A 24,790-nucleotide genomic window follows, 5' to 3' on the forward strand; every position below is an offset into this window, starting at 1 on the left:
AACCCTATATAAGATCAGCAGTTTGCTCTGATCAGGGAGGCCACGGTCTGACTAACTTATCTCTCCCCTACCACAGTAAGCAATAAATTCAGCTGTGTTTTTTTATTTTTTAGTATTTTGTTCTATTTTATTATATTTATTTATTTTGGGCTGCATTGGGTATTCGTTGCTGCGTGTGGGCTTTCTCTGGTTGCGGAGAGCAGGGCTACTCTTTGTTGCAGTGCGTGGGCTTCTCATTGTGGTGGCTTCTCTTGTTGCGGAGCATGGGCTCTAGGCGTGTGGGCTTCAGTAGTTGCAGCATGCGGGCTCAGTAGTTGCAGCACGCAGGCCCTAGAGCACAGGCTTCAGTAGTTGTGGCACATGGGCTTAGTTGCTCTGCGGCATGTGGGATATTCCTGGACCAGGGATTGAACCCATGTCCCCTGCATTGGCAGGTGGATTCTTAAACACTGCGCCACCAGGGAAGTCCCCAGCTGTGTTTTTTTTTATATTAGATATTGAGTGGTGGGCTCATCAACCTCTGAGAGTCTTATATTTGATATTCTAATTTTATAATTGCTCACTTGATTTAGGTCCTAATACTATTACCAGCAGCTACCATTACTTGAGCATCAATTAAGCCAGATATTATGTCAGCTGTTTACATACTTTAAATCTGGATTACTTAATCTGAAATGAGAAGATAAAGCTGAATTTATTGCTTACTATAGTAAGGGAGAACTACATTGGTCAGGCATAATCTCCTGGAACAGAGTTGAATAAACTTCTTTGTAAATGTCCAAGGAAGCTGCAAATACAACCTCTGAGATATCTTATATACAAATAGAGATATGGTCTTATAAAAGGTGTGCTAGTAATTACCCAGCATAGAAGAGTGTATGTTTACTAGACAGTGGGAGAGTTTTTACTACTTTTCAGGTGATCGTATTTCCAGGGATTATCTACTAGATGTTAGACTAGGACATTTCACTGAAATAAAGTATCATATCATTTAGTTGCCAAATCATCTAGTACCTCATTAAATGCTTTTTGATAAAATTTACTTAAAACAATAGCCAAGTATCATGAAACAGCATCTCCTATCATACAACACATTAATATAAATTTATTGGGGGGAAAGGGACAAAAAAGATGGGGTGGTTCTATATTGATATCAAAGAGTTCATAAAAGGATAAACTCAGGTCCAAAATCTTCAGTCCACATCAAAGACTTCATGTTCTGATGACGTTGGAAACAGCCCAGCCCTAGTTGCTGGGCTCAGGGAATCAGGGTGATGTAGCTGTTCTAAGTGAAGAAGCTCCTCTGTCAAGGACATCACTTTCTCTTTAGTTCAGAATGACACTTCTTGGGCACAAGTCTAAGATTCTGTTTATTCTCCCATCGATGTAGAGCAGACTGATTGGATACGCCGTTGTGCCTTTTATCTTGGTCCTGTTGGAAAGAACACACACCCCAAAACTGTTAGAAACTAACTGCAGAGCTGAGGACCTATTTTGTCTTTATGGATGTCATTTTTCAAGATAGGTGGTTCTAAACTAGACAGCTTGGGAGAGGTAGAACTTTTAAGAAAGAAATTCAGTTCATTGGTTTTCCAAACAGTAGTTAAAAGAAATCTACAGATTAGTGGAGAGTAGCTGGATGAAGAGAGAACTTGTGTAATTAGAAATCTGAGTAGGAACAAATCCAGAATTGCTTAAGACAGACGAATATTCCACCTTTTCCCGCCACCTGTCTTCCCTCTGCAACCGGTTTTTGGTCAGCTCAAGTTGTAGGCCATCGAGTCTGCAGTTAAACCAGCGCTGAGCTTCTTCCAGGTTAGCTGTTATCTGCACATACAAATGTTCTCATTAAAATTTACAACAAAGGAACACTTAATCTTTTTGTGTATTAGTTCAAGAGACTCTTTTTTTTTTTTTTTTTTTTTTTCGGTACGCGGGCCTCTCACTGTTGTGGCCTCTCCTGTTGCGGAGCACAGGCTCCGGACACGCAGGCTCAGTGGCCATGGCTCACGGGCCTAGCCGCTCCGCAGCGGAGCGTGTGGGATATTCCCAGACTGGGGCACGAACCCGTGTCCCCTGCATCGGCAGGCGGACTCTCAACCCCTGCACCACCAGGGAAGCCCAAGACTTTTTCTTTTTACACTGTATAATTTAAAAGCTTTATTTCCCCCCACAATTAGCACATGGGCTTCATATTAGTTAAACTGGAAGTTTTCTTCCTATGGTTGCCAGTTCAAGAGACTTTACTTAGATATTAAAAGACTCAAATTCTAACTGCATAGTCTTTGCAACCTGTTTGCATAATACACATCCTCCTATAGATGAGAGAATAATTTCTGAATATGGAGTTAAACAATGAATGCAAACCTGATTTTCATGCATTTGTTAATATTTCCTGGATGTGAACTGAGATGAGAGGGCTTGGGAGAAAGTTACGATAGGAGTGAAAGTACAAGATGGCATTGAAAATTCATGTGGTAGTTCAAACCACACTTTGAGTTCTGTTCTCTAAGACTAAACACTTCTCCAAAGTCCCTGAACTGTAAAGCCTAGATTTTCCTGCTGTGCTTTATAAAGGTAATACAATGAATTAGTAAAAACACTGGACCAGCTTAGTGTAAATGGTATTTTTTATTTCCTTTATCAAAATATTTTATACTTTAGCTCCTAAGCACAAATTTCCAAACGATCTGTTAGACTTGAAAACAGTCCCTCTAATAGTCTGCCTTTGAAGATGATCTAGAATCAGTATTCATTTACTTGACAGATGTTTATTGAGAGCCTATATGTGCCTGGCACCTTTCTATGTATTTGGGATATTTTGTTATTTTGAAGGTAGAGCCAACAGGTTTTTATTATATATAAAGGTTGCTTCAAAACAGCTGTAGAACATATTCTCTAGAATAAAAAGTAAAATGACTGGTTTTCCCCCTTTGATTATTTATGTTTCATGGACAGCATTTTCACGTTTGACTCTGAGGTCTCAGAGACTACTGTATTTCTCTCTTGCTTGGGAGAAGGCAAGTTCGATGAGAGCAGGGGCTTTGTCTGGCTTATTCACTCTGTATCTCCATCACCTAACACGGCACCAGCCATATAATAGGTCCTTTATAAATTTGTGCTACTATGTACTTGTCCCATATTAACCAGGTCACAGTGTGGGTACAAAATAGTGAGATAAGAAAACAGAGCTCTGCTTGTCATTTAACTTTTAGAAAGCTACAAAGCTAAAGTATTTTCCAGGTCTGTTTGTGCATCCTGACGACAGACACACTCCCATCCACCCCCAAACCAAACCCCACTTTTCTCTTTATCAGAAGTTGAGGGAAAGATGCTTGAAATGACATTCATTGTACATCATGTCTCCTCTTGTATGGCGAATGAGAATGGAGCCAACATTTATTGAAACTTACTCCAAGCCATCTATCAGAGTAACAGTGGTAGGTAATAACTTCCTGACTACTATAGAAGTGGTAACTGATGAGTTACAGAAAGTAAATGGGGCCAGTAAGTGTCATTGTTGGCAAACTCACAAGAGAGGAGTCCATATTCCTTTTAATTAATTATTTTTTTAAAACATCTTTATTGGAGTATACTTGCTTTACAATGGTGTGTTAGGTTCTGATTTATAACAAAGTGAATCAGTTATACATATACATATGTTCCCATATCTCTTCCCTCTTGCGTCTCCCTCCCTCCCACCCTCCCTATCCCACCCCTCTAGGTGGTCACAGAGCACTGAGCTGATCTCCCTGTGCTATGTGGCCGCTTCCCACTAGCTATCTGTTTCACATTCGGTAGTGTATATATGTCCATGCCACTCTCTCACTTCGTCCCAGCTTACCCTTCCCCCTCCCTGTATCCTCAAGTCCATTATCTAGTAGGTCTGTGTCTTTATTCCCGTCTTGCCCCTAGGTTCTTCATGACCTTTTTTTTTTTTTATAGATTCCATATGTATGTGTTAGCATACGGTATTTGATTTTCTCTTTCTGACTTCACTCTGTATGACAGACTCTAGATCCATCCACCTCACTACAAATAACTTAATTTTGTTCCTTTTTATGTCTGAGCAATATTCCATTGTATATATGTGCCACATCTTCTTTATCCATTCATCTGTCGATGGACACTTAGGTTGCTTCCATGTCCTGGCTATTGTATATAGAGCTGCAATGAACATTGTGGTACATGACTCTTTTTGAATTATGGTTTTCTCAGGGTATATGCCCAGTAGTGGGATTGCTGGGTCGTATGGTAGTTCTATTTTTGGTTTTTTAAGGAACCTCCATACTGTTCTCTATAGTGGCTGTATCAGTTTACATTCCCAACAACAGTGCAAGAGGGTTCCCTTTTCTCCACACCCTCTCCAGCATTTATTGTTTGTAGATTTTTTGATGATGGCCATTCAGACTGGTGTGAGGTGATACCTCATTGTAGTTTTGATTTGCATTTCTCTAACGATTAGTGATGGTGAGCATCTTTTCATGTGTTTGTTGGCCATCTGTATCTTCTTTGGAGAAATGTCTCTTTAGGTCTTCTGCCCATTTTTGGATTGGGTTTTATGTTTTTTTGATATTGAGCTGCATAAGCTGCTTGTAAATTTTGGAGATTAATCCTTTGTGAGTTGCTTCATTTGCAAATATTTTCTCCCATTCTGAGGGTTGTCTTTTCATCTTGTTTATGGTTTCCTTTGCTGTGCAAAAGCTTTTAAGTTTCATTAGGTCCCATTGGTTTCTTTTTGTTTTTATTTCCATTTCTCTAGGAGGTGGGTCAAAAAGGATCTTGCTGTGATTTATGTTATAGAGTATCCTCTAAGAGTTTGATAGTGTCTGGCCTTACATTTAGGTCTTTAATCCATTTTGAGTTTATTTTTGTGTACGGTGTTAGGGAATGTTCTAATTTCATTCTTTTACATGTAGCTGTCCAGTTTTCCCAGCACCACTTATCGAAGAGGCTGTCTTTTATCCATTGTATATTCTTGCCTCCTTTATCAAAGATAAGGTGACCATATGTGAGTGGATTTATCTCTGGGCTTCCTATCCTGTTCCATTGATCTATATTTCTGTTTTTGTGCCAGTACCATACTGTCTTGATAACTGTAGCTTTGTAGTATAGTCTGAAGTCTGGGAGCCTGATTCCTCCAGCTCCATCTTTCCTTCTCAAGATTGCTTTGGCTATTCGGGGTCTTTTGTGTTTCCATACAAATTGTGAAATTTGTAAGTTGCTTTGGGTAGTATAGTCATATTCACAAATGTTGGTTCTTCCAATCCAAGAACATGGATCTGTTTGTATCATCTTTAACTTTCATCAGTGTCTTATAGTTTTCTGCATACAGGTCTTTTGTCTCCTTAGGTAGGTTTCTTCCTAGGTATTTTATTCTTTTCGTTGCAATGGTAAATGGGAGTGTTTCCTTAATTTCACTTTCAGATTTTTCATCATTAGTGTATAGGCATGCAAGAGATTTATGTGCATTAATTTTGTATCCTGCTACTCTACCAAATTCATTGATTAGCTCTAGTAGTTTTCTGGTAGCATCTTTAGGATTCTCTATGTATAATATCATGTCATCTGCAAACAGTGACACTTTTACTTCTTTTTTTCTGATTTACATTCCCTTTATTTCTTTTTCTTCTCTGACTGCTGTGGCTAAAACTTACAAAACTATGCTGAATAACAGTGGTAAGAGTGGGCAACCTTGTCTTGTTCCTGATCTTAGAGGAAATGGTTTCAGTTTTTCACCATTGAGGACGATATGCCTACTTTCTGGAGAGTTTTTATCATAAATTGGTGTTGAATTTTGTCAAAAGCTTTCTCTGCATCTATTGAGATGGTCATATGGTTTTTCTCCTTCAATTTGTTAATATGGTGTATCACATTGATTGATTGATTTGCATATTGAAGAATCCTTGCATTCCTGGAATAAACCCCACTTGATCATGGTGTATGATCCTTTTAATGTGCTGCTGGATTCTGTTAGTATTTAGTTGAGGATTTTTGCATCTATGTTCATCAGCGATATTGGCCTGTAGTTTTCTTTCTTTGTGACATCTTTGGCTTTGGTATCAGGGTGATGGTGGCCTCCTAGAATGAGTTTGGGCGTGTTCCTCCCTCTGCTATATTTTGGAAGAGTTTGAGAAGGACAGGTGTTAGCTCTTCTCTAAATGTTTGATAGAATTCACCTGTGAATCCATCCGGTCCTGGCCTTTTGTTGGAAGATTTTTAATCATGGTTTCACTTTCAGTGCTTGTGATTGGACTGTTCATATTTCTATTTCTTCCTGGTTCAGTCTCGGAAGGTTGTGCATTTCTAAGAATTTGTCCATTTCTTCCAGGTTGTCCATTTTATTGGCATAGAGTTGCTTGTAGTAATCTCTCATGATCCTTTGTATTTCTGCAGTGTCAGTTGTTACTTCTCCTTTTTCATTTCTAGTTCTATTGATTTGCGTCTTCTCCCTGTTTTTCATGATGAGTCCGGCTAATGGTTTATCAATTTTGTTTACCTTCTCAAAGAACCACCTTTTAGTTTTATTGATCTTTGCTATTGTTTCCTTCATTTCTTTTTCATTTATTTCTGATCTTTATGATTTCTTTCCTTCTGCTAACTTTGGGGTTATTTTGTTCTTCCTTCTCTAATTGCTTTAGGTGTAAGGTTAGGTTGTTTATTTGAGATGTTTCTTGTTTCTTGAGGTAGGATTGTATTGCTATAAACTTCCCTCTTAGAACTGCTTCTGCTGCATCCCATAGGTTTTGGGTCGTCATGTTTTCATTGTCATTTGTTTCTAGGTATTTTTTGATTTCCTCTTTGATTTCTTCAGTGATCTCTTGGTTATTTAGCTGTGTATTGTTTAGCCTCCATGTATTTGTATTTCCTACAGATTTTTTCCTGTAGTTAATTGATATCTAGTCTCATAGCATTTTGGTCAGAACAGATGCTTCATACAATTTCAATTTTCTTAAATTTACTGAGGCTTGACTTGTGACCCAAGATATGATCTATTCTGAGTGTTCCATGAGCACTTGAGAAGAAAGTGTATTCTGTTGTTTTTGGATGGAATGTCCTATAAATATCAATTAAGTCCATCTTGTTTAATATATCATTTGAAGCTTGTGTTTCCTTATTTCTTTCCAGTTTGGATGATCTGTCCATTGGTGAAAGTGGGGTGTTAAAGTCCCCTACTGTGACTTTGTTGCTGTTGATTTCCCCTTTTATGGCTGTTAGCATTTGCCTTATGTTTTGCGGTGCTCCTATGCTGGGTGCATAAATATTTACAATTGTTGTATCTTCTTCTTGGATCAATCCCTTGATCATTATGTAGTGTCCTTCTTTGTCTCTTGTAATAGTCTTGATTTTAAAGTCTATTTTGTCTGATATGGGAACTGCTACTCCAGCTTTCTTTTGATTTCCATTTGCATGGAATATCTTTTTCCATCCTCTCACTTTCAGTCTGTATGTGTCCCTAGGTCTGAAGTGGGTCTCTTGTAGACAGCATATATATGGGTATTGTCTTTGTATCCATTCAGCCAGTGTCTGTCTTTTGGTTGGCGCATTTAATCCATTTACATTTAAGGTAATTATTGATATGTATGTTCCTATTACCATTTTCTTAATTGTTTTGGGTTTGTTTTTGTAGGTCTTTTCCGTCTCCTCTTGTGTTTCCTGCCTACAGCAGTTCCTTTAGCATTTGTTGTAAAGCTGGTTTGGTGGTGCTGAATTCTCTTCGTTTTTGCTTGTCTGTTAAAATTTTAATTTCTCTGTTGAATCTGAATGAGATCCTTGCTGCATAGAGTAATATTGTTTGTGGGTTTTTCCCTTTCACCACGTTAATTATGTTCTGCACTCCCTTCTGCATTGCAGAGTTTCTGCTGAAAAATCAGCTCTTAACCTTATGGGGATTCCCTTCTATGTTATTTGTTGCTTTTCCTTTGCTGCTTTTAATATTTTTTCCTTGTATTTAATTTTTGATAGTTTGATTAATGTGTCTCGGTGTGTTTCTCTTTGGGTTTATCCTGTGTGGTACTCTCTGTGCTTCCTGGACTTGATTGACTATTTCATTTCCCATGTTAGGGAAGTTTTCAACTATAATCTCTTCAAATACTTTCTGAGTCCCTTTCTTTTCCTCTTCTTTCTCTGGGACCCCTATATTTCGAATGTTTGTGTGTTTAATGTTGTCCCAGAGGTCTCTGAGACTGCCCTCAATTCTTTTCATTCTTTTTTCTTTATTCTGCTCCCTGGCAGTTATTTCCACCATCTTATCTTCCAGCTCACTTACTTATCCGTTCTTTTGCCTCAGTTATTCTGCTACTGATTTCTTCTAGAGTATTTTTAATTTCAGTAACCTTCTAGATCCTTGTTAAATGTTTCTTGTAATTTCTCCATTCTGTTTCTGAGATTTTGGATCATCTTTACTATCATTACTCTGAATTCTTTTTCAGGTGGCTTGCCTATTTCATCTTCACTTATTTGTCTTGTAGGTTTTTACCTTGTTCCTTCGTCTGTAACATTTTTTGTTGTTTCATTTTTTTTTTTGATGGGTGGTGCTGTATTCCTATCTTACTGGTTGTTTGGCCTGAGACGTCCAGCACTGGAGTTTGCAGGCAGTTGGATAGAGCCAGGTCTTGGTGCAGAGATGAGGACCTCCAGGATGCCTCACTCCCATTAATATTCCCTGGGGTTTGAGTTTCTCTGTTAGTCCAGCAGACTTGGAGCTCCCACTACAGGAGCTTGGGCCTGACCTCTGTCCTGGGAACCTAGATCTTGCAAGCTTTGTAGCATTGTAAAAAAGAAAAAGGAAAAAAAGGAGCAGAGCAGAGCAGCACAGTATCAAAGAATAAAAAAGAAATAAAATTAGAAAGATAAATATATTAGGAAATATAAAACTATAATTGAAACAATTGCAACAAGGTAAAATAAAACTACAACAGAAAAAAGAAAAAAAAAGGGGGGGAGGGTACAAGCCAAAAGGAGAGAACAACAAAGTATAAAGAATAAAATAAAATTAGAAAAATAAGATTAGGAAATGTAAAAATATAAGAGAATCAACAATGAGTCAACAAGGTAAAACAGAACCCCAATCTAAGAGGAAAAAAGAAAAAAAAGCCTTGGCTACGGGGTGGGGTTTAGGCAGGGGTGGAACTTAAGCAGGGGCAGGGTTTAAGGTGGGGCAGGACCTAGGCTCAGGAGCCCCATAGCAGGAAAAGGCCCTGGGGGTGGGGCCTAGGTGGGGTGATGTTCAAGTGTGGGGCAGGGCCTCTGCTTAGGACCTGGGTGGAAGGAAAGGAGGGCCTCTGGAGTGTGGAGTTCTGGAGTGTGGAGGTAAGGCCCTGAGTGAGGGTGTGTGGGTGGGGTTTAGGCCCAGTGCCTTGGAGGGGGTCTCAGAGGGGGTCTCTGAGTGTCGAGGTGAGGCCCTGGGTGGGGGTGTAGGGGCAGGGCTTGGGCTCTGCACAGTAGGAGGGAGGCTCCAAGGATTGGGCCCAGGAGCCCAACAGGGAAAGTGCTGGCCCTGTTTCCTTCCATTCCTCTGTGCCCTCCCCCACTGTCTCCTCCAGGGTCTCCCCCTTTGCTGCTGGACCCCTACCGTGGGTGGGTCCCACTGGGTGTAGGAACTTCTCCCCTCCCCCAGCCACCCCTCAGGAGTGCTGGTCCCACAGGTCCAGCCTTTACTTTTGCTCCCCCTCTTCCCTCCCACTCCCTCAGGACCCGCACAGCTGGAGGGGGCCTCAGTGGGCAGAGGGTCAGGCCTGGGATCTCAGCAGGTTCCCAGGGGCCCAACTGGGCAGGGGAAACCTGGCCCTGCTCCCTTTTGATCCTCTGCCCTCCCAGTGCTCCCCAAATTTCCCCCTTCAGGCATGGAATCCCTTCCCTTCCCCCAGCCGCCTCTCGGGTGCCAGTCCCATCCCACCTCTGCTTCTCCTTCACTCCCCCCCCACGCCCCATGTCCTACCTGGTCTCTGGGGGTTCCTCCCATCCCCTTAGGTGTCAGTGGTCCCCCACTGGTGCCTGTTAGGTGCCCTAGTTGTGAGGAGACGCGAATTCTGCGTCCTCCTAGTACACCATCTTCACTCCGCCCCCTCCATATTCCTTTCAATATACCATTCTGACAGTCATATTATCATGTAATTTAATGGCTACAAAAGGGATAAACTGGCAGCAATGTCACTGTGATACCTTTAGCTTAAGAATCTCTTCTTTTTTGAATTTTATTATACAGCAGGTTCTTATTGGTTATCTATTTTATACATATTAGTGTATATATGTCAATCCCAATTCCAGGGATTTCTGGAATTTCAGGGACTTGGACTACCAAGTTAATATTTGTCAATATCAATCAATATTTTAGCATTCTATGATGTCTCATCAAGACACAGAATCTTAATCTAAAACTATTCTTTATAACAGAAGCTATACTGAGCAAGGTATTGGTTCTTGCCTTTTGCACTCCTGAGAACTATGTTACTGAAGGATATTACACTGACTTGTGTTTCAGGGCCATCGTGTCTGAGGAAGCTTGTCTAAGTCTTCATGTTCGTGGGTCTGGCTCACCTGTTCTGATTCCACACTAGCTTCTTTCAGTTTATTCTCTGTTGCCTCTTTACATTTCTTCAGATGTCTAATAGTTTCTTCCAATTCCTGAAAATGTGATACAAAGACTTTTTACAAACTCCCAATGTACTATATATGGAAGAAAAAGCTTCAATATTGTAGTAAATGAGCAACCAAATTATGAAAGTATGATGGGGTACTTTCTAACTCCAGGTGCTACCAGACTATAAGATAAAAACTATTATTTTCAGTTTAACCTACATTTGTGTATATGATTACGGATTTTGATTTACAGATTCTCCTGAGAAAAGGTGATTAACATCTCTTTCCAGAACTGGGGAATACTTTTCATAGCAGACAATCTCTGTTGGAAAGCAAGAGCTTGATGGTCTCTTGAAGTCCCTTTTCCGTAATAAAGTGTGCTTTTCATTAGGTTGGGAGTAGATAAAAGTCCTGTAACGGCAACAGATGCATCTGAGCTACGGGGAAGAACCAAGGGGTGTAAAGTTCCTGAAACACTATTAAGTTCAGAAGTCTTACTTAGTAACTAGTACTTTGCATATGTGAGCTTTAGCCGTTCTTTAAAAATGAGTATCATTTTTATTAAGTTGAACATGAAGACGAGGTACCACAGTCAGAGCTCCAGGCTTCATTCCCAGATATGATTCTAAGGACTTAGCTAAGATGAACGACTTGTAAGCTTGTCTTCTACACAGCCTAGAAAAGCCAGGTGCCCCCATGCTGGGTTTTGCACATGGCCTTTGCTGGTAATCTTTGAGATGAATCTTAGGAACCCTTTTACCTGGCACCGACGCTCCAGCTCCCGCCTCCTCTTCCACTCTGCCTCGAGTCGCAGCTCTTGCTGTTTATTCCGAGCTGACAGATCATATTGGCTCTTGGCCAACAGCTGCATCTCCTTCTGTAGGTTAGTCATTTCAGATACAAATTTCTGGATACTCAGTGACTGGTAGGGCACAAAGAGGGAGATGGTTGGTGAACCTGTCCAAGTTTAGGATTTCATGTGAATGGTAAACAGAGTGTGTGGAAATCATCTACCTGTTCATAGTTTTTTTTCTGATATTGATCCTTAATTATCTCCATTTGCCTCAATTCTGTTTCTATTTGCTGAAAGTAAATGTGGAAATAACATAGAAAGATGATTAGTGGAAAAACTGGCTTGCTCTTTTTGCCTATAGGCTAACAGAAAGAATCCCACATGAGATCCACAGTTACCAGTTCCTGCTCTCCTTCCCATCCAGCCCCCTGACCCCAAAGGAGCAAAGTCTTGTACAATCACTGTGGAAGAGACAGCCGGGGAGCTAGAACGTGACACTGGCAGCTAATGAGAAACCAAACACTGATGCAGCAGTATCTCTGCGGGAAAAGTCTCCCCCCACCTCCCCCCAGGCAATCTGCCCACTTCCCAGGTGTAGCTGTAATTCCCAGAGAACCCATGGTGGTGGTAGTGCTCTGAAACCATCTTCCCCAGCCACCACTGCCTGCCTGGATCCTCATCAGATACTAAGGAGGTGAGAGGAGAGTTAGGGTTTCTCATACAACCTTCATCCTCTCTGTATTCTGAGCATTATTCGTCTTAGCTGACAAGTGGAGCTTAATTTGGGCCTTTTGACTCTTTATTTTCTCCTTGCTGCTGTTCAGTGTCTTTTCCAACTCTGTAAGTTTCTGCCGCAGCTCTCGGTTGGTCCGGGATACCTCCACTGATCTGAAGTTGGCTTCATCAAGGGCTTTCTTCAGCTGTGGGATACAAAGGGAAAATTAGAACGTTTTAACCTTCCATTCAGTAAGAGAAGCTTATGTTTAGCTGTGTCCCTATATTTTGTTCTCTTTGGACCTTTCTTTTCAAAAGGAGGTTAAGTGATGGGACTTCCCTGGTGGTCCAGTGGCTAAGACTCTGTGCTCCCAATGCAGGGGGGCCGGGTTTGATCCCTGGTCAGGGAACTAGCTCCTGTGTGCCACAACTAAAGATCCTGTGTGCTGCAACTAAGACCTGGCACAGCCAAATAAATAGATATTTTAAAAAGGAGAGTAAGTGAGGCAATAATAAGTAGATTTGTGGAGAAACACTCTCAGTGATTTTCATAATTTTTAACACTAAAGAACACAATTTTTCTTAGAACAGATAATGTAAATGTATGTTCATCATTTGCTTTGTAAGAGCATGGCTTTGGAATCAGACAGAAGTTAAAATCTCAGCTTCACCACACACTAGTCAAGTAATTTCCGATAATTAACTTCCCTAAGCCCCAGGTTCATCATTGGAAAAGTATGTGAATAGCCTACTTCATAGGATTCATGTAACAGTTAAACAAGATGAGGCAGAGAAGGAATATAGAGCCTGGCACACACTAATTGCTCAGTGCTCATTGCTATGCTTTAAAGGTTTTGTTTTGTTTTTTTTTTTAAAAAGCTTAAGCGCGTCTCTTTCAGTCACTTGCGACCTCATGTATGGAGAAGTGGAAATAAATTATATGGCAGTTTATGTAAATACACCTATCAGTTATTGACTATCCTTGCATGTATTTTTATAACATTGCTTTTTTTCTATTGAGGTATAGTTGATTTACGATATTATATTAGTTTTAGGTGTATGACATAGTGATTAAAAATTCTTATAGATTCTACTCCAGTTATTATAAAATACTGGCTATATTCCCTGTGCTGTACAATATATCCTTGTAGCTTATTTACATAGTTTATAGTTCTTATGAATATTGCTTTTTGTTTAGAAATTTTAATAAACTTGTCTAGTGGAAAAATAACATAGTGATTACTATTAAAAACAAGACAACAGGCCCACAATGAAGTCACTTATGCTAAGCCTTATGTCACCAAACTGAGACTTAATTACAGTTTTGGCTCTTCCAGAAAAGGACTCTTAAACCAGTCAATCAGGAATCGCCCGATCAGCATTAGTTGAGTAATCTGCCTGACAGACCCCTGCCACCCCTTAAAGGAAGTAACTCTGCTACTAGTAACTAATCTACTTTTTTGCCTAGTTAACTTCCTTGTTCCTGCTCCCCTCTGCCTATAAAAGTCTTTCATTTTATACAACTCCTCAGAGCACCTTTCTATTGCAATTGATTGCATACTGCCTGATTCAAATTGATTTTTGTTCAAATAAACTCTTAATTTTATTCTTCTTCAATTTATCTTTTAACATTACTTAAATCATTTTACAGAGTTCCCCCTCCTCCTCATATGCCCTTAAATGAGTACCACTTGATTTTTAGGAAGAAGAGACGGCAGCTGAGAAGGGAGAAGATAGGAGGAGGGTGGTATTCTCTGTGGCTGGTAAGTATTTAACTCATGTCAAAGAAAAAAGTCAAAATTATTTGTTACCTTTTCTTTTATACTAGCTCATTCTCTCAGATCCTAACCTCACACTACAGTGTTAGTCTTTTATTATCACCCAACTAAATTTCTGTTAGATATTCCACCATTACCTCAATCACAGCTTTGTCAAAACTGGGTAAGCCCTAAAAACTAACCCTCAAAACCACCCTGGAAAGCAGTTGTGATGATTTCCATTTTGACTGAGGAAACAGACTCAGAAGTGAAGTCATCTGCACAGATAGTAAATTTACACATTGCTAATAAGAGGCAGAGCTGGGAGTCTTCAACAGTGCACCCTGAGCCCACCCCTGCCACTAACTGCTCAAGACATCACACTCATACTGTTCCTTGGTCTCTCCTGCGCAAGTTCACCGTCTTTACTGATCCCTGTTAAAAGGATTTAAACTTTTAAGTATTCTGAACAACTCTCTCTGAATAAAGGTACTTTTAATTTCAGTGCCCATTTAACACTTATATACAGTGCTTTTTCAATTTACAAAGCACCATGTAAATAGTTGAATCTGATTTTGTGACTGTGCACTGTCAAGTGCAATTGCTAACTGCGCTAAATTTGGCAAAATACAGACCGGCCACCCCAAACAAGTCTTGGAATTATTTTAATTACTCCCTCCCCTTTGCTTATGATACATTTAGTGTCTGATTTTTCTATTAATTAAAATGGATTTTTGATTTGATTGTTCTCTTTTTCAACAGAAACACTTTGCTTGGCTCTAATCATCTGAAGCCCAAAGTAACTGCTCTAGTTCCCTTGAGCCTCCATGTTTCCAGTTTCTCTTCATTCTTACCTACTCTCCACTGCTAATAGACTAACCTACCTAAAATTGTGCTCACAGCCTTCTCAGAAACCTACAGTGCTCTACTTTTACCTAATACTTTCCATCCAACATTCTGGTAGTCAAGGCCGTCTACCAGCTGGTCTCATCTAAGCTAACCCCTTTTTCTCAGAAATTTCCTAAAGTCTCTGCTCTGATCAAGAGAGGCAAATCCTTTTTCTTTGCTCACATGTCCTATTTATTTTTGTAACTAAGCTTTGTTCATCCTCTTACATAGAGAGTGTCACAGCCCTGTCAGCTCTGCCAGTCTCAACCCTGTATAATTTCACAAGCTTCCCTTCTTCTTCGATCACCCAACCAGCCTAAAACAAACTTTCCCTTACTTCTGAATTCCTTTAAAATTGTACACAGCTTCTAGCTATCCAAGAAACATCTGATGTCTTCCTAGTTGTCTCATGTAAAGAGTGGAGATGACAATTAAATAAGGGGTCATTTAGCACAGACCACATCTTCTGCTGTTTTTACTTGTGCCTCTCAGGAGGAGGTAGGTGCATGATGGATGCTAGTTAAGTGAATTGAGGAGACAGGTGACTTGCCATCTGTCTAGCAGATGGCGGTCTCCTCCTTCCTCTTTCCCACTCAGTTATTATTCTCCAGTGGGAAGGCTGTCATCAAGGCATTCCTTCATTGGGCAGATAACTGTATATCAGAAACTTTTTGTGTGTTAATTTTACAAACAGCATAGAGATGTAGCTGGCTTGCTGGCGACAGGGGGATTAGAAGAGCCAAAGAACAACTGTAGCCATTCTGGGAAATCCTGTAGCTGGTTCTCCTCTTCAAAGGCATTCACCTAGAGGGAGACTTTTGTCACTTGCCTCCATACCTCAGTCACTTCCCGTTGTGCTGCTTTCTTTGCAGTTTCTCTCTCAATTTGAAACTGCTTTCTTAGAGCATCTATGCGTTCAGCATGCAGTTCTGCTTCTATTTTGGATTCTTCACTCATCTGTTCTCTGTTTTGAAAAAGAGAGATGATAAATCACCTTTAGAAAACATCTTAGTAGATGTCATTTACCAATGAGAAGTAGATAAGTCACCAGGTAGAAATCACTGATCTGGAACTCATTAACAGAAGAAGAAATAAGCATTTACCTACAGCATTAAAATACAAAAAGTCATTCAATAGAAAGAGATCCACCCAAAAGAGTGAAACACATACTCTTGTTTTAACCAATACTGAGTAGTCCTGAGCCAGCAACATTTCACCAGAATATAAAATTTGTACAGATTACAAATATGAAAAATGCCCTCTTTGCTTTAGCTGATACTTGCCTGCTGTATCAGTATGTTCACTGCATGAAAGGACTAAAGATCCACGTGCACAATGCACTTCCCTTGGGTATAAACTTTCATGGGATGTTATTAATATCTAAATCCTATTTGCCTAGATAGTTTAACAAAAAACTTCAGTGGCTTGACCTGAACTTGATGGGTTTGACCTAACTAATCTCAGGACAAAATTGAAAACCATGAATGGTTTAGCAGCTGCTTAAATGGAATTATTCCCACTCCTGGAGGGGTTATTCCCATCCATGCTTCTGTTTCTCCTTTTCCAGATCATACTTTTAAAGGACACATAAGCTTCTGATAGAAAAGGTTTGGCAGAAACATGTAAGTGTCCCTTCCAACTTGGTTTAAACCTTCATGTACGGAAGAAGACCGACAGTAGATGAGGGAAGAGCTGAAAAGGAGCGTACCCCAGCCAGCTAATATCTGCTCTGCTCAACTATGCCTGCTTCCTTCACATGGCTCTGCTGGGAGTACTAGCTCAAAAGGGAAAAAGGCTTTAACTGGTTTATGTGAATTAGCCAAGCTTACTCTCCCAGAGGCTCTTCCCTAATTTCACTGCGACTGTACTGCCCTTACTTGAAGGTTTCCAAAGTCTGTCGCTCAAGTTCTTTGCTTTCCAGTTTCTCTTGAACGTGATCAAGCTTTGTTTGCAGATGATGATTTGTCTGGAGAGCTTGCTCCAGGCTCATAGCCAGTGTCCTGTTGTCTTCTCTAGCTACATCTAGAGCTTTTTGTAGAGGCTCCATCTGAAAGAAGAATGATTGTTTTCGATTTCGCAAGATTGTTTTTAATTCCACTGTAACAGACACAAGAAGTCCATAACACTGTATATTCACCCTTTAAACTTTGAAACAATAATTGTTTGGAACCAGAACCAAAGACTCCAGATGCCTAGAATATATATGTGAGAACTTATTACAGACAGTCCTTAGGAGACTCTTAGAAGGTGATAGGAAGGGTATGCTCCACTGGTCACTAGAGAGTTTTGGAAAATACAGCCAACTTATTTATCCTAATTTCTAAAGTTTTAAACCAGTTAAACTCCTCCCTTCCTGATCCTATGACCCTCTGGTCTCACTGCCTAGAGAGATAAGAACTGGCAACTGTTCCTTGTATATCCGTCTAGAAAAAGCTTTTTATAGGCAATATCTCTATTTTATATGTGTGCATACGTGTAGATACATATTCATGTGCGTACACACCTATAAACACATGTTCATGTGCGTACACACCTATAAACACATGTGAGTATGCCTCCTTATTTAGTGGGATCATTCTAGCTACTTCTGACTAAAGTTATGTTGTTTTCTAAGCCCTTTAACTTCACTTATGCATTAATACATGAAAAGAATGCAGACCACATAAGACACAGAGAGTTAGGCATAATTATGGTCCTGGTTTGCCAATAAATGGTTCACTGTAAGATCACAGACCCATTTCCCATTTGGAAATATGTCACTGTTCAAAACTCAGACTTGAATGGAAAGGAAATTTACCCGATTATTTTACTCCGTTTCTCCAAAATAGCAATATCCCAATAAAATAAAAAATATCAACATTATCATCTATAAAAACCTGGCTTCTACCTCACTGTTGTGCTGGGCCTCCACGACAAGGACTCTGGCCTGCCACTGGTCCGCTTCTGCTTCCAGCTTCTGTACCTGCTGTTGATTTAGAGCCCTGTAAATGAAGGGCACAGGGAGAGTGACCACAGAAAAGTACCATCTGGGAATGATACCACTGGGAGTTACAGGACACCTTCCAGGAAGCCCAAATGGCACATGTAGTGGGCTACAGATGCTCAGAATATCTGAGAGTTGGCAGGTGACGATTAGTAGCCTCAGCTTCAGGTTAAGAAACTAATTTTCGTATGGATTAAAAACTTGTCCTGTTTATGATTCAACTTGGCTTTATATATTAAACTATCAGTACATGTTGATGACTAACTTATGGGCTGGTAACTTTATACTATATATATTACTAGTACAAAAATATATCACCTCTATGTGGACTGGCTTGCTGTTGAGATTTCTGCTTTTTACCTAGAATTTTATTGTGAATAGTAAACTATTTTTAATACCATCCCCTTGACTTTTTTTAAGTTCAGAGGTAATACAGATTCATAATATGTAAAAAAACAAGCACAATGAAGAATATAAAACTCACTTGTTCTCCCATAACATAGAGGCAATATGCACCACTAATGTATTACAATATGTCTTAGAGGTCTGATTAAATCCAAACCATTTGTTCATTAACCTAAAAGGGAAACTTTTATGTAATTTTTGAAACATTCAAAGGAGTTCACTTATAAAACATGGCTAAAAGTAGTTCTCAGAATGATTCATCTAAAATAAATAGGATACTAATAAATGGATAATTAATTCAAACAGAAGTAGACACTTGGCTTTAATCTTGACAATTACCGTTCTGTAGACCCAAGGGCAGGTATAAATGGTGTAGAAAACAGCAAGGATAAAACAGCATATATCACATGAATTTCTAGAATACATACTTATTTACATCACTACAAAATATGAGAATTTTTGGATATCATTTTTATTTATAATTCCAGATTTTCCTGAATTTGCTAGTTCTTTAAATACCATTTTACTACTTTATTTTCACAAGGGAATCAATATAAAGTGACTGTTTCTTGACTGCACTCTGTTCTTTACTACAAGGCAGCAGAAAAATACAAGTACAAAGACAGAAAAATAATCTCTGGTACCTTTCTTTCTTGAGGCCTGCAATCTCTGAATCCCTCTGCCCAAGCTCTGTTTGCACTTTTTCCAGAGCACCTTGCATCTTACTGTAAGAAGCCAACACATTCTCCAACATGATTGTAACTTTGCAGTTGTCTTCTTTAGCTTCTGCCAGTTGTCGCTGAAAGTTTCCCACCTAATAGAAAATGAAATAAGACAAAGATATTTGATCCTTTCTGGTTATTCTTCTGCTGAGTCCCATGACTTCTAGAAGAGTATGGAAACCAGGTCTGGTAGAATGCTAAGAGGAATAATTAAAGTATATTTTGTATTTATTTTGTTTCTTAAGTTATTCTGACTTTGAGAAAGAGAAAACTAGACCCTAGATCATATGGATCCTATGAAGAACTCTGCAGTGCATCCTAACTATTGTCGTGTCCAGCACATATATTAACTAGAGACATAAGGACCAACAGCTTCTTGGGTGTAGAGGGGGTCCCAGACTGGCCTGCGCTAGCCCTCCTCAGCTATCTTACCATGGAGTCAGAAGAAAATAACACATTTGAAGTCCATCAGAATTATCTGAGGAAAAAGGACCATAAGAGAAAGTGGAAGCTGCTGAAGAATGATGTGACTCACAGCCCACTTCAGAGGGGCAAAATCTGGCACCTGCTGTCAAGAAGTTTGGGATGTTACCCCTCTTCCCACTAAGTACACACACGGTTAAGCAGAAAGCATTTGGTAATTTGACTTAATATAAAATCTTAACAGTGTTATATCACATTAATAGAACATAAGTAGGTGGTTATTAATACCAAGGTCAGATGTGTTTCAACAGAAAAAAATAGGACTTTTGATTATTTTAAGACAGGAAGAAAAAAAAAACCATTGGGAGTTAAATCATGTATTTTTAAGGGAAATATTTTAGAGCTCTTCTAAAGTTATCCTTTTTTAGGAAAAAAAAAATCCTCCTCTGATCAATCCTCTTTCTTTTTTACTAAAGGTAACAAGAAAAGAAAGAATATGGCTCATGAAAATTTCAGAAGCGCTTCATTTCAGTAACAGACTTCAGAAAGGATTGATGTCTTGCCTTCTTGTTCCCCCTGTCCTCCAAAGCTTCGAGGTCACCTTTCAACTTCTGAGTCTCTTTCAGGGCTGCAGCACGAACCTTCACAACTCGTGAGAGCTCCCCTTCATTCTTTTCAAGAATGGATTTCACCTTAGTAGAAAAAAAGAAATGATAAATGATTCTCCCAAAGCACAATCAATCAGCAATTAGAATAAGACAGCAATTTAGAAGCCAAATTTAAAATGTTTAATTAAATATGCTTATATATTATTGTAAATAAAAACTAGTTTTAGTAGCTGTTTTTCCCCTTAAAACTACAAAGCAAAAAAAAAATCTGTTAATAAACATGGGCAAATCTCTAATATATGTCAATCTCTATGAAAGCACAGAATGAAGGTAAGGGAGATAAGACAATGATGCTAAGATGAAAAACGGGGGAGAAACTGATTATCACAGAATTTGAAAATACAATATAAATTAATATCATAAAAGCAAAGGTGAAGAAGCACTAAATAGTGTCAAGAAAATAGTGTTACAGAAGTGTTCTAAATAGTGTCCTAATCCTAATTAGAAGTATTAGAATTTTACATCTCTGAAATACTTTTAGTATATCTACAGTTATTTCAGATGATCATACTATTCTAAATACTACTCTTTTAAAAAATACTTTATCTTGAAATACAGACTCACAGGAGGTTACAAAATTAGTGCAGAGTCCCCATGCACTCTTTTCCCTGCTTCTAATGATGACATCTTATATTGTAGTTCAACATTAAAACCAGGAAACTGACTTTAATGAGATTAACTAGACTACAAAACTTACAATTTTCACCATTTTTTTTAATCTGCATTCATCTGTGTATGCACACATGCACACAGCTCTATGTAATCTGATCCCATGCACATATTCCTGTGATCACGACAATCAAGATACAGAACTGCTCCACTGCCGCAAAGAACTCACTTGTGCTACTTTCTCTGTGTTCACACCCTCCCCCAAACTCATCCCATGTCCCCTGGCAACCACTAATTTGTTCTCTATCGCTACTGTTTTTGTCATTTCAAGAATGTTATTTTAAACATTTAAAAATAATTAATTTCAGTATAATACATTCATATTTTTTAAAACAGCCTTACTGAGATATAGTTGACATACAATAAGCTATGTATATTTAAAGTGTACAATTTTGATATATGTATAAACCATAATCATGATTATGAACACTTCCATTATCCCAAAAGTTCCCTTATGCCTTTTTGTAATTTCCCCCACTTCTATCTCTCCCTGTTCCTACACATCCACCCAAGGCTACCACTGACCTGTTTTCTGTCACAATCAATTCACTTTTATTTCCTAGAATTTTATATAATGAAATCATATTTTATGTACTCATTTTTGAATGATTTTTCACTCAGCACAGTTATTTTGAGATTCACTCAATCTTCTTTATGTTGCTGAATAGTGTTCTGCTGAACACTTGAGTTGTTCCAGTTTTAAGCTATTACAAGTAGAGCTGCTCTGGGCAGTTGTATACAGATCTTTGTGTAGACAGACGCTTTCATTTATCTTTGGTAACTGCATAGGAGTGGAACGGCTGGGTTGTATGGTAGTAATATGTATCACTTTTAAAGAAACTACCAAACTATTTTCCAGAGTGGCTGAGTGATTTTACATTCCCTTCAGCAATGTATGAGAGTTCCTCCACATCTTCACTAACACTTGGGGTAATCAGTTTTTCAATTTTAGACATTCTAATAGTGTGTGGTAGTATCTCACTGCAGTTTCAGTTTGCATTTCCCTAATAACTGATGTTTAACATCTTTTCAAGTGCTTATTTATCATCCATATATCTTTTTTGGTGAAACGTGTGTTCAAATACTTTGCGCCTTTTTCTTTTTTTTTCGGATTGTCTTTCCTTCTTAGTGAGTTTTGAGAGTTTTTAATAAACTGTGGAGACAAGACCTTTGTCAGATATGTGATTTGCAAATGTTTTTCCCCCAGCCTGTAGCTTTTCTCTTCATTTTCTTAACAATGTCTTTGAAGAGCATACGTTGTCAATGTTACATTTTTTCCTTTATGGATCATGCTTTTGATGTCAAATCTAAGAAATCTTTGTGTAATCCAAGATCACAGTGGTTTCATCCTATGTTTCAGAAGTTTTACAGTTTTAGGTTTTACCTTTAGGGCTTTCATCCATTTTGAGTTAATTTTTGTATATGGTAAGAGGTATGGATCAAAGGTATTTTGTTTTTTTGTTTTTGCATATGATACCCAATTGCCTTAGCACATTTGATGAAAAGACCATCCTTTCTCTACTTTTGCTTCTGTTGAAAATAAAGTGTTCATAAAATTATTCTGGATGGGTAGCACATTCACATTACTCTTAAGGTGCAAAAGGATAAAGTGAAAAATCTCCCAGCCACCCAGTTTCCTTCCTCGAAAATAATGTTGCCAATTTATTACGATTCATTTTAGAGAGACTCTATTCAAAAGTGAATACATATGTATACTTCATCGCCCCAATCCTTCTGCACACAAATATTAAAATACTCTATATACTCTTCTGAGCCTTGACTGTTTTAACCTAATAATAGATATGTTATGATTAAGATAAATATGTCTTCAAACAGTATTCCAAACTATGGGTATACCATGGTTTATTTAGCCAGCCTCTTACTGATGGAATTTTGGTTGTTTCTAGTCTTTTGCTAATAACAAACAATACTTCAGAAAGTACCTTGTAAACATGTCTTATGTATAAGCTAGTGTATCTGTAGGAAAAAATACAACTGTGGGCGTAAAGTGATAAACAAAGCCAAATTGCCCTCCACAGGAAAAGGGCACTCCAAACAGCAGCAAAGAAGAACGCCTTTCACCCACATCTTCCTCAATATTATACTTCCTTATAACTTTTAACCTGTAACATTAAAAATAATTTCTTCTATAAGGATTCAAGAATAGTACAAAATATGCTAACTTATAAGGTTTTGAAAACCTATTGGATTTTGTTCTAGAAAAGTACATTAGGAAGAATATAGTTTTTATAATTTTACCAGTGTGTATAAAATATTTATAAATATGAAAAGGCCACTAGCAAAAGTGCTTACAAAAAGGGTCTAAATAGTAGTTAACTCTAGAAGACAATCTATAGTACTTTCTATTTTTAAATATCAAACGAAGATGGATGCTCTAGTAAGTTTTCTTTGGAAAGTATTTTCCAATGTTCAAGTTCTCAGGGCTTCTATTTATGTATTTCTACTTTAAAATCAGGCTTTACCCATTTTACTATAAATGTTAAGACTATTAGCATTAATTTTTAAAGTGAAAATTAGAGTAAAAATCTCAATGGTTACTCTTAAGCCAAATATGACAGTTCTGTGTCCAAGACAAAAATTAAGTATGCAATAGCCAGAAGGACGGTTTTGATCTACATCATCAGTTTTTCCTGTTTGTGAAGAAGTTCTTTCCTTGTTGTTACTCACACCTCCAAATGTTATCTTTCTATATGTTACTACTTTTCTTCATTGTTGTATAAATCTGAAATTTCCTTATGATTTAATTTGTGGCCTTCACTTACCGAATCCCGGTAAAGAAAATTTGGTGACTCATCATTTAATGGTCTTGAGGCAAGAATGTCTATTTTACCTTCCAGTCTTCCCTCCATGGTTTTAATGGCATTCAAAAGAGTCTTTAGAGAGATCCTAGAGTCTCCGATCTCCTGAGAAGACCTCACAGAAGTCAGGGTAGGTGCAAAGGTCACGTGGCGTGTAGGGTTTGGCCTAACACTGGGCAAACCAGCTGATGAAGTTCGTTCCTTTACATTGTTGACATAGGGCCTATAGCTTTCAAGGAATTTTGAAGATGCAGGCCTCTCTGGAGACTTCCTTCTTCTTGGAGGCATCACCAATTTAAAAAGACAAAATCAACTAAACCTAGAATTATTTTTCAGTGAGTGCCCCCTTTACTATGAGAAACAACACAACGTTCTAAATGAAGCTGGGATGGAAAATATACTTAAAAATGTGTTCGTTTGCTTTCAGAATGAAGAAAATACTAGTGTAAAGTATGTCCTAGTGAAGAAACAAAGCGTATCTAATGAGGTCCCCTTTACCAGTAGAGTCAGATTGTTAGAACCCTAGCAGCCTTCCATTTGAAGACACATTCTAGTTGCTTGGTTACCAAGGATATACATACACAAACATTATAGTTAAAGAAGTTACACATGCTTACAGTGTTAAAAATTAAAAATAAATAATGTGATAAATTTGTAAATCATTGAAATGAATCACTTTCTTTTAGTAACATATTCCTGGATTATTTTCTTCACTAAATGTTTTACATATCTTCTTTGTCTAATTTTCTCTGTTCATATGTTAAATTGTTATGTGACCTATGAACGGTTTTCAGTCTCAATAGCCACCATGCTAACAAGTAAGCACCTTCACTACTAATACCTCTTTCAAGTGCGCTATTGCAGGTATATCTTGTTGGCAATGAGTTCTGCGTTTGCCTGTAATTAAAAACCCAAAGAGGGCTTCCCTGGTGGCACAGTGGTTGAGAGTCCGCCTGCTGATGCAGGGGACATGGGTTCGTGCCCCAGTCCGGGAGGATCCCGCGTGCTGCGGAGTGGCTGGGCCCATGAGCCATGGCCGCTGGGCCTGCACGTCTGGAGCCTGTGCTCCGCAACGGGAGAGGCCACAACAGTGAGAGGCCCGCGTACTGCAAAAAAAAACCCAAAAACCCAAAGATACTTGGTTCCTCACGTCTGCCGAAAGTTTTAAGGCTCAAATTAAAAAACCACTTCCTCTATGATAGAGATTCTCGATGCTTTCATCATGATGATGTTCCCTATGCATGCTCACAATACAATCTATTTTGTTTCTGAAAGGCATAACCTTCTATTCTATAATAAAGTCTGCTGAGTACATTCCTAATCTTAGCAAGTTGAGTGTCCCAATACTGCTTCAGGCATCTTTATGAA

At 38.6% G+C, this 24,790-nt stretch overlaps 1 protein-coding gene and 1 long non-coding RNA gene across 9 annotated transcripts in view; one reads left to right on the plus strand and one right to left on the minus strand.

The window, feature by feature from the left end:
• Positions 1–1,085: 1,085 nt before the first annotated feature.
• Positions 1,086–24,790, minus strand: part of CCDC150 (coiled-coil domain containing 150) — a 92,565-nt gene continuing 68,860 nt past the window's right edge. For all 7 annotated transcript variants that reach the window (XM_033859924.2, XM_073807448.1, XM_073807450.1 and 4 more), the window contains 11 exons: positions 19,830–19,958; positions 18,766–18,935; positions 17,621–17,714; positions 16,611–16,780; positions 15,571–15,697; positions 12,100–12,294; positions 11,596–11,664; positions 11,342–11,503; positions 10,540–10,626; positions 1,717–1,827; positions 1,086–1,432 (listed from right to left, as the gene is read on the minus strand). In XM_033859924.2, the coding sequence (XP_033715815.1) occupies positions 1,316–1,432; positions 1,717–1,827; positions 10,540–10,626; positions 11,342–11,503; positions 11,596–11,664; positions 12,100–12,294; positions 15,571–15,697; positions 16,611–16,780; positions 17,621–17,714; positions 18,766–18,935; positions 19,830–19,958 (1,431 nt within the window). In that variant the 3' untranslated portion in view covers positions 1,086–1,315. The remainder of the gene's footprint in view (positions 1,433–1,716; positions 1,828–10,539; positions 10,627–11,341; positions 11,504–11,595; positions 11,665–12,099; positions 12,295–15,570; positions 15,698–16,610; positions 16,781–17,620; positions 17,715–18,765; positions 18,936–19,829; positions 19,959–24,790) is intronic.
• Positions 7,494–22,372, plus strand: LOC109550569 (uncharacterized). 2 transcript variants are annotated; one of them, XR_002177111.3, is made up of 4 exons: positions 7,494–9,312; positions 11,736–12,068; positions 13,791–13,851; positions 19,743–22,372. It is a non-coding gene; the product is annotated as an uncharacterized lncRNA (long non-coding RNA). The 2 variants fall into 2 exon arrangements; XR_004527401.2 differs by lacking the exon at positions 11,736–12,068 and having other exon boundaries at positions 9,214–9,312.

The sequence above is a fragment of the Tursiops truncatus genome, chromosome 7, assembly GCF_011762595.2.
Source record: "Tursiops truncatus isolate mTurTru1 chromosome 7, mTurTru1.mat.Y, whole genome shotgun sequence".
NCBI lineage: Eukaryota > Metazoa > Chordata > Mammalia > Artiodactyla > Delphinidae > Tursiops > Tursiops truncatus.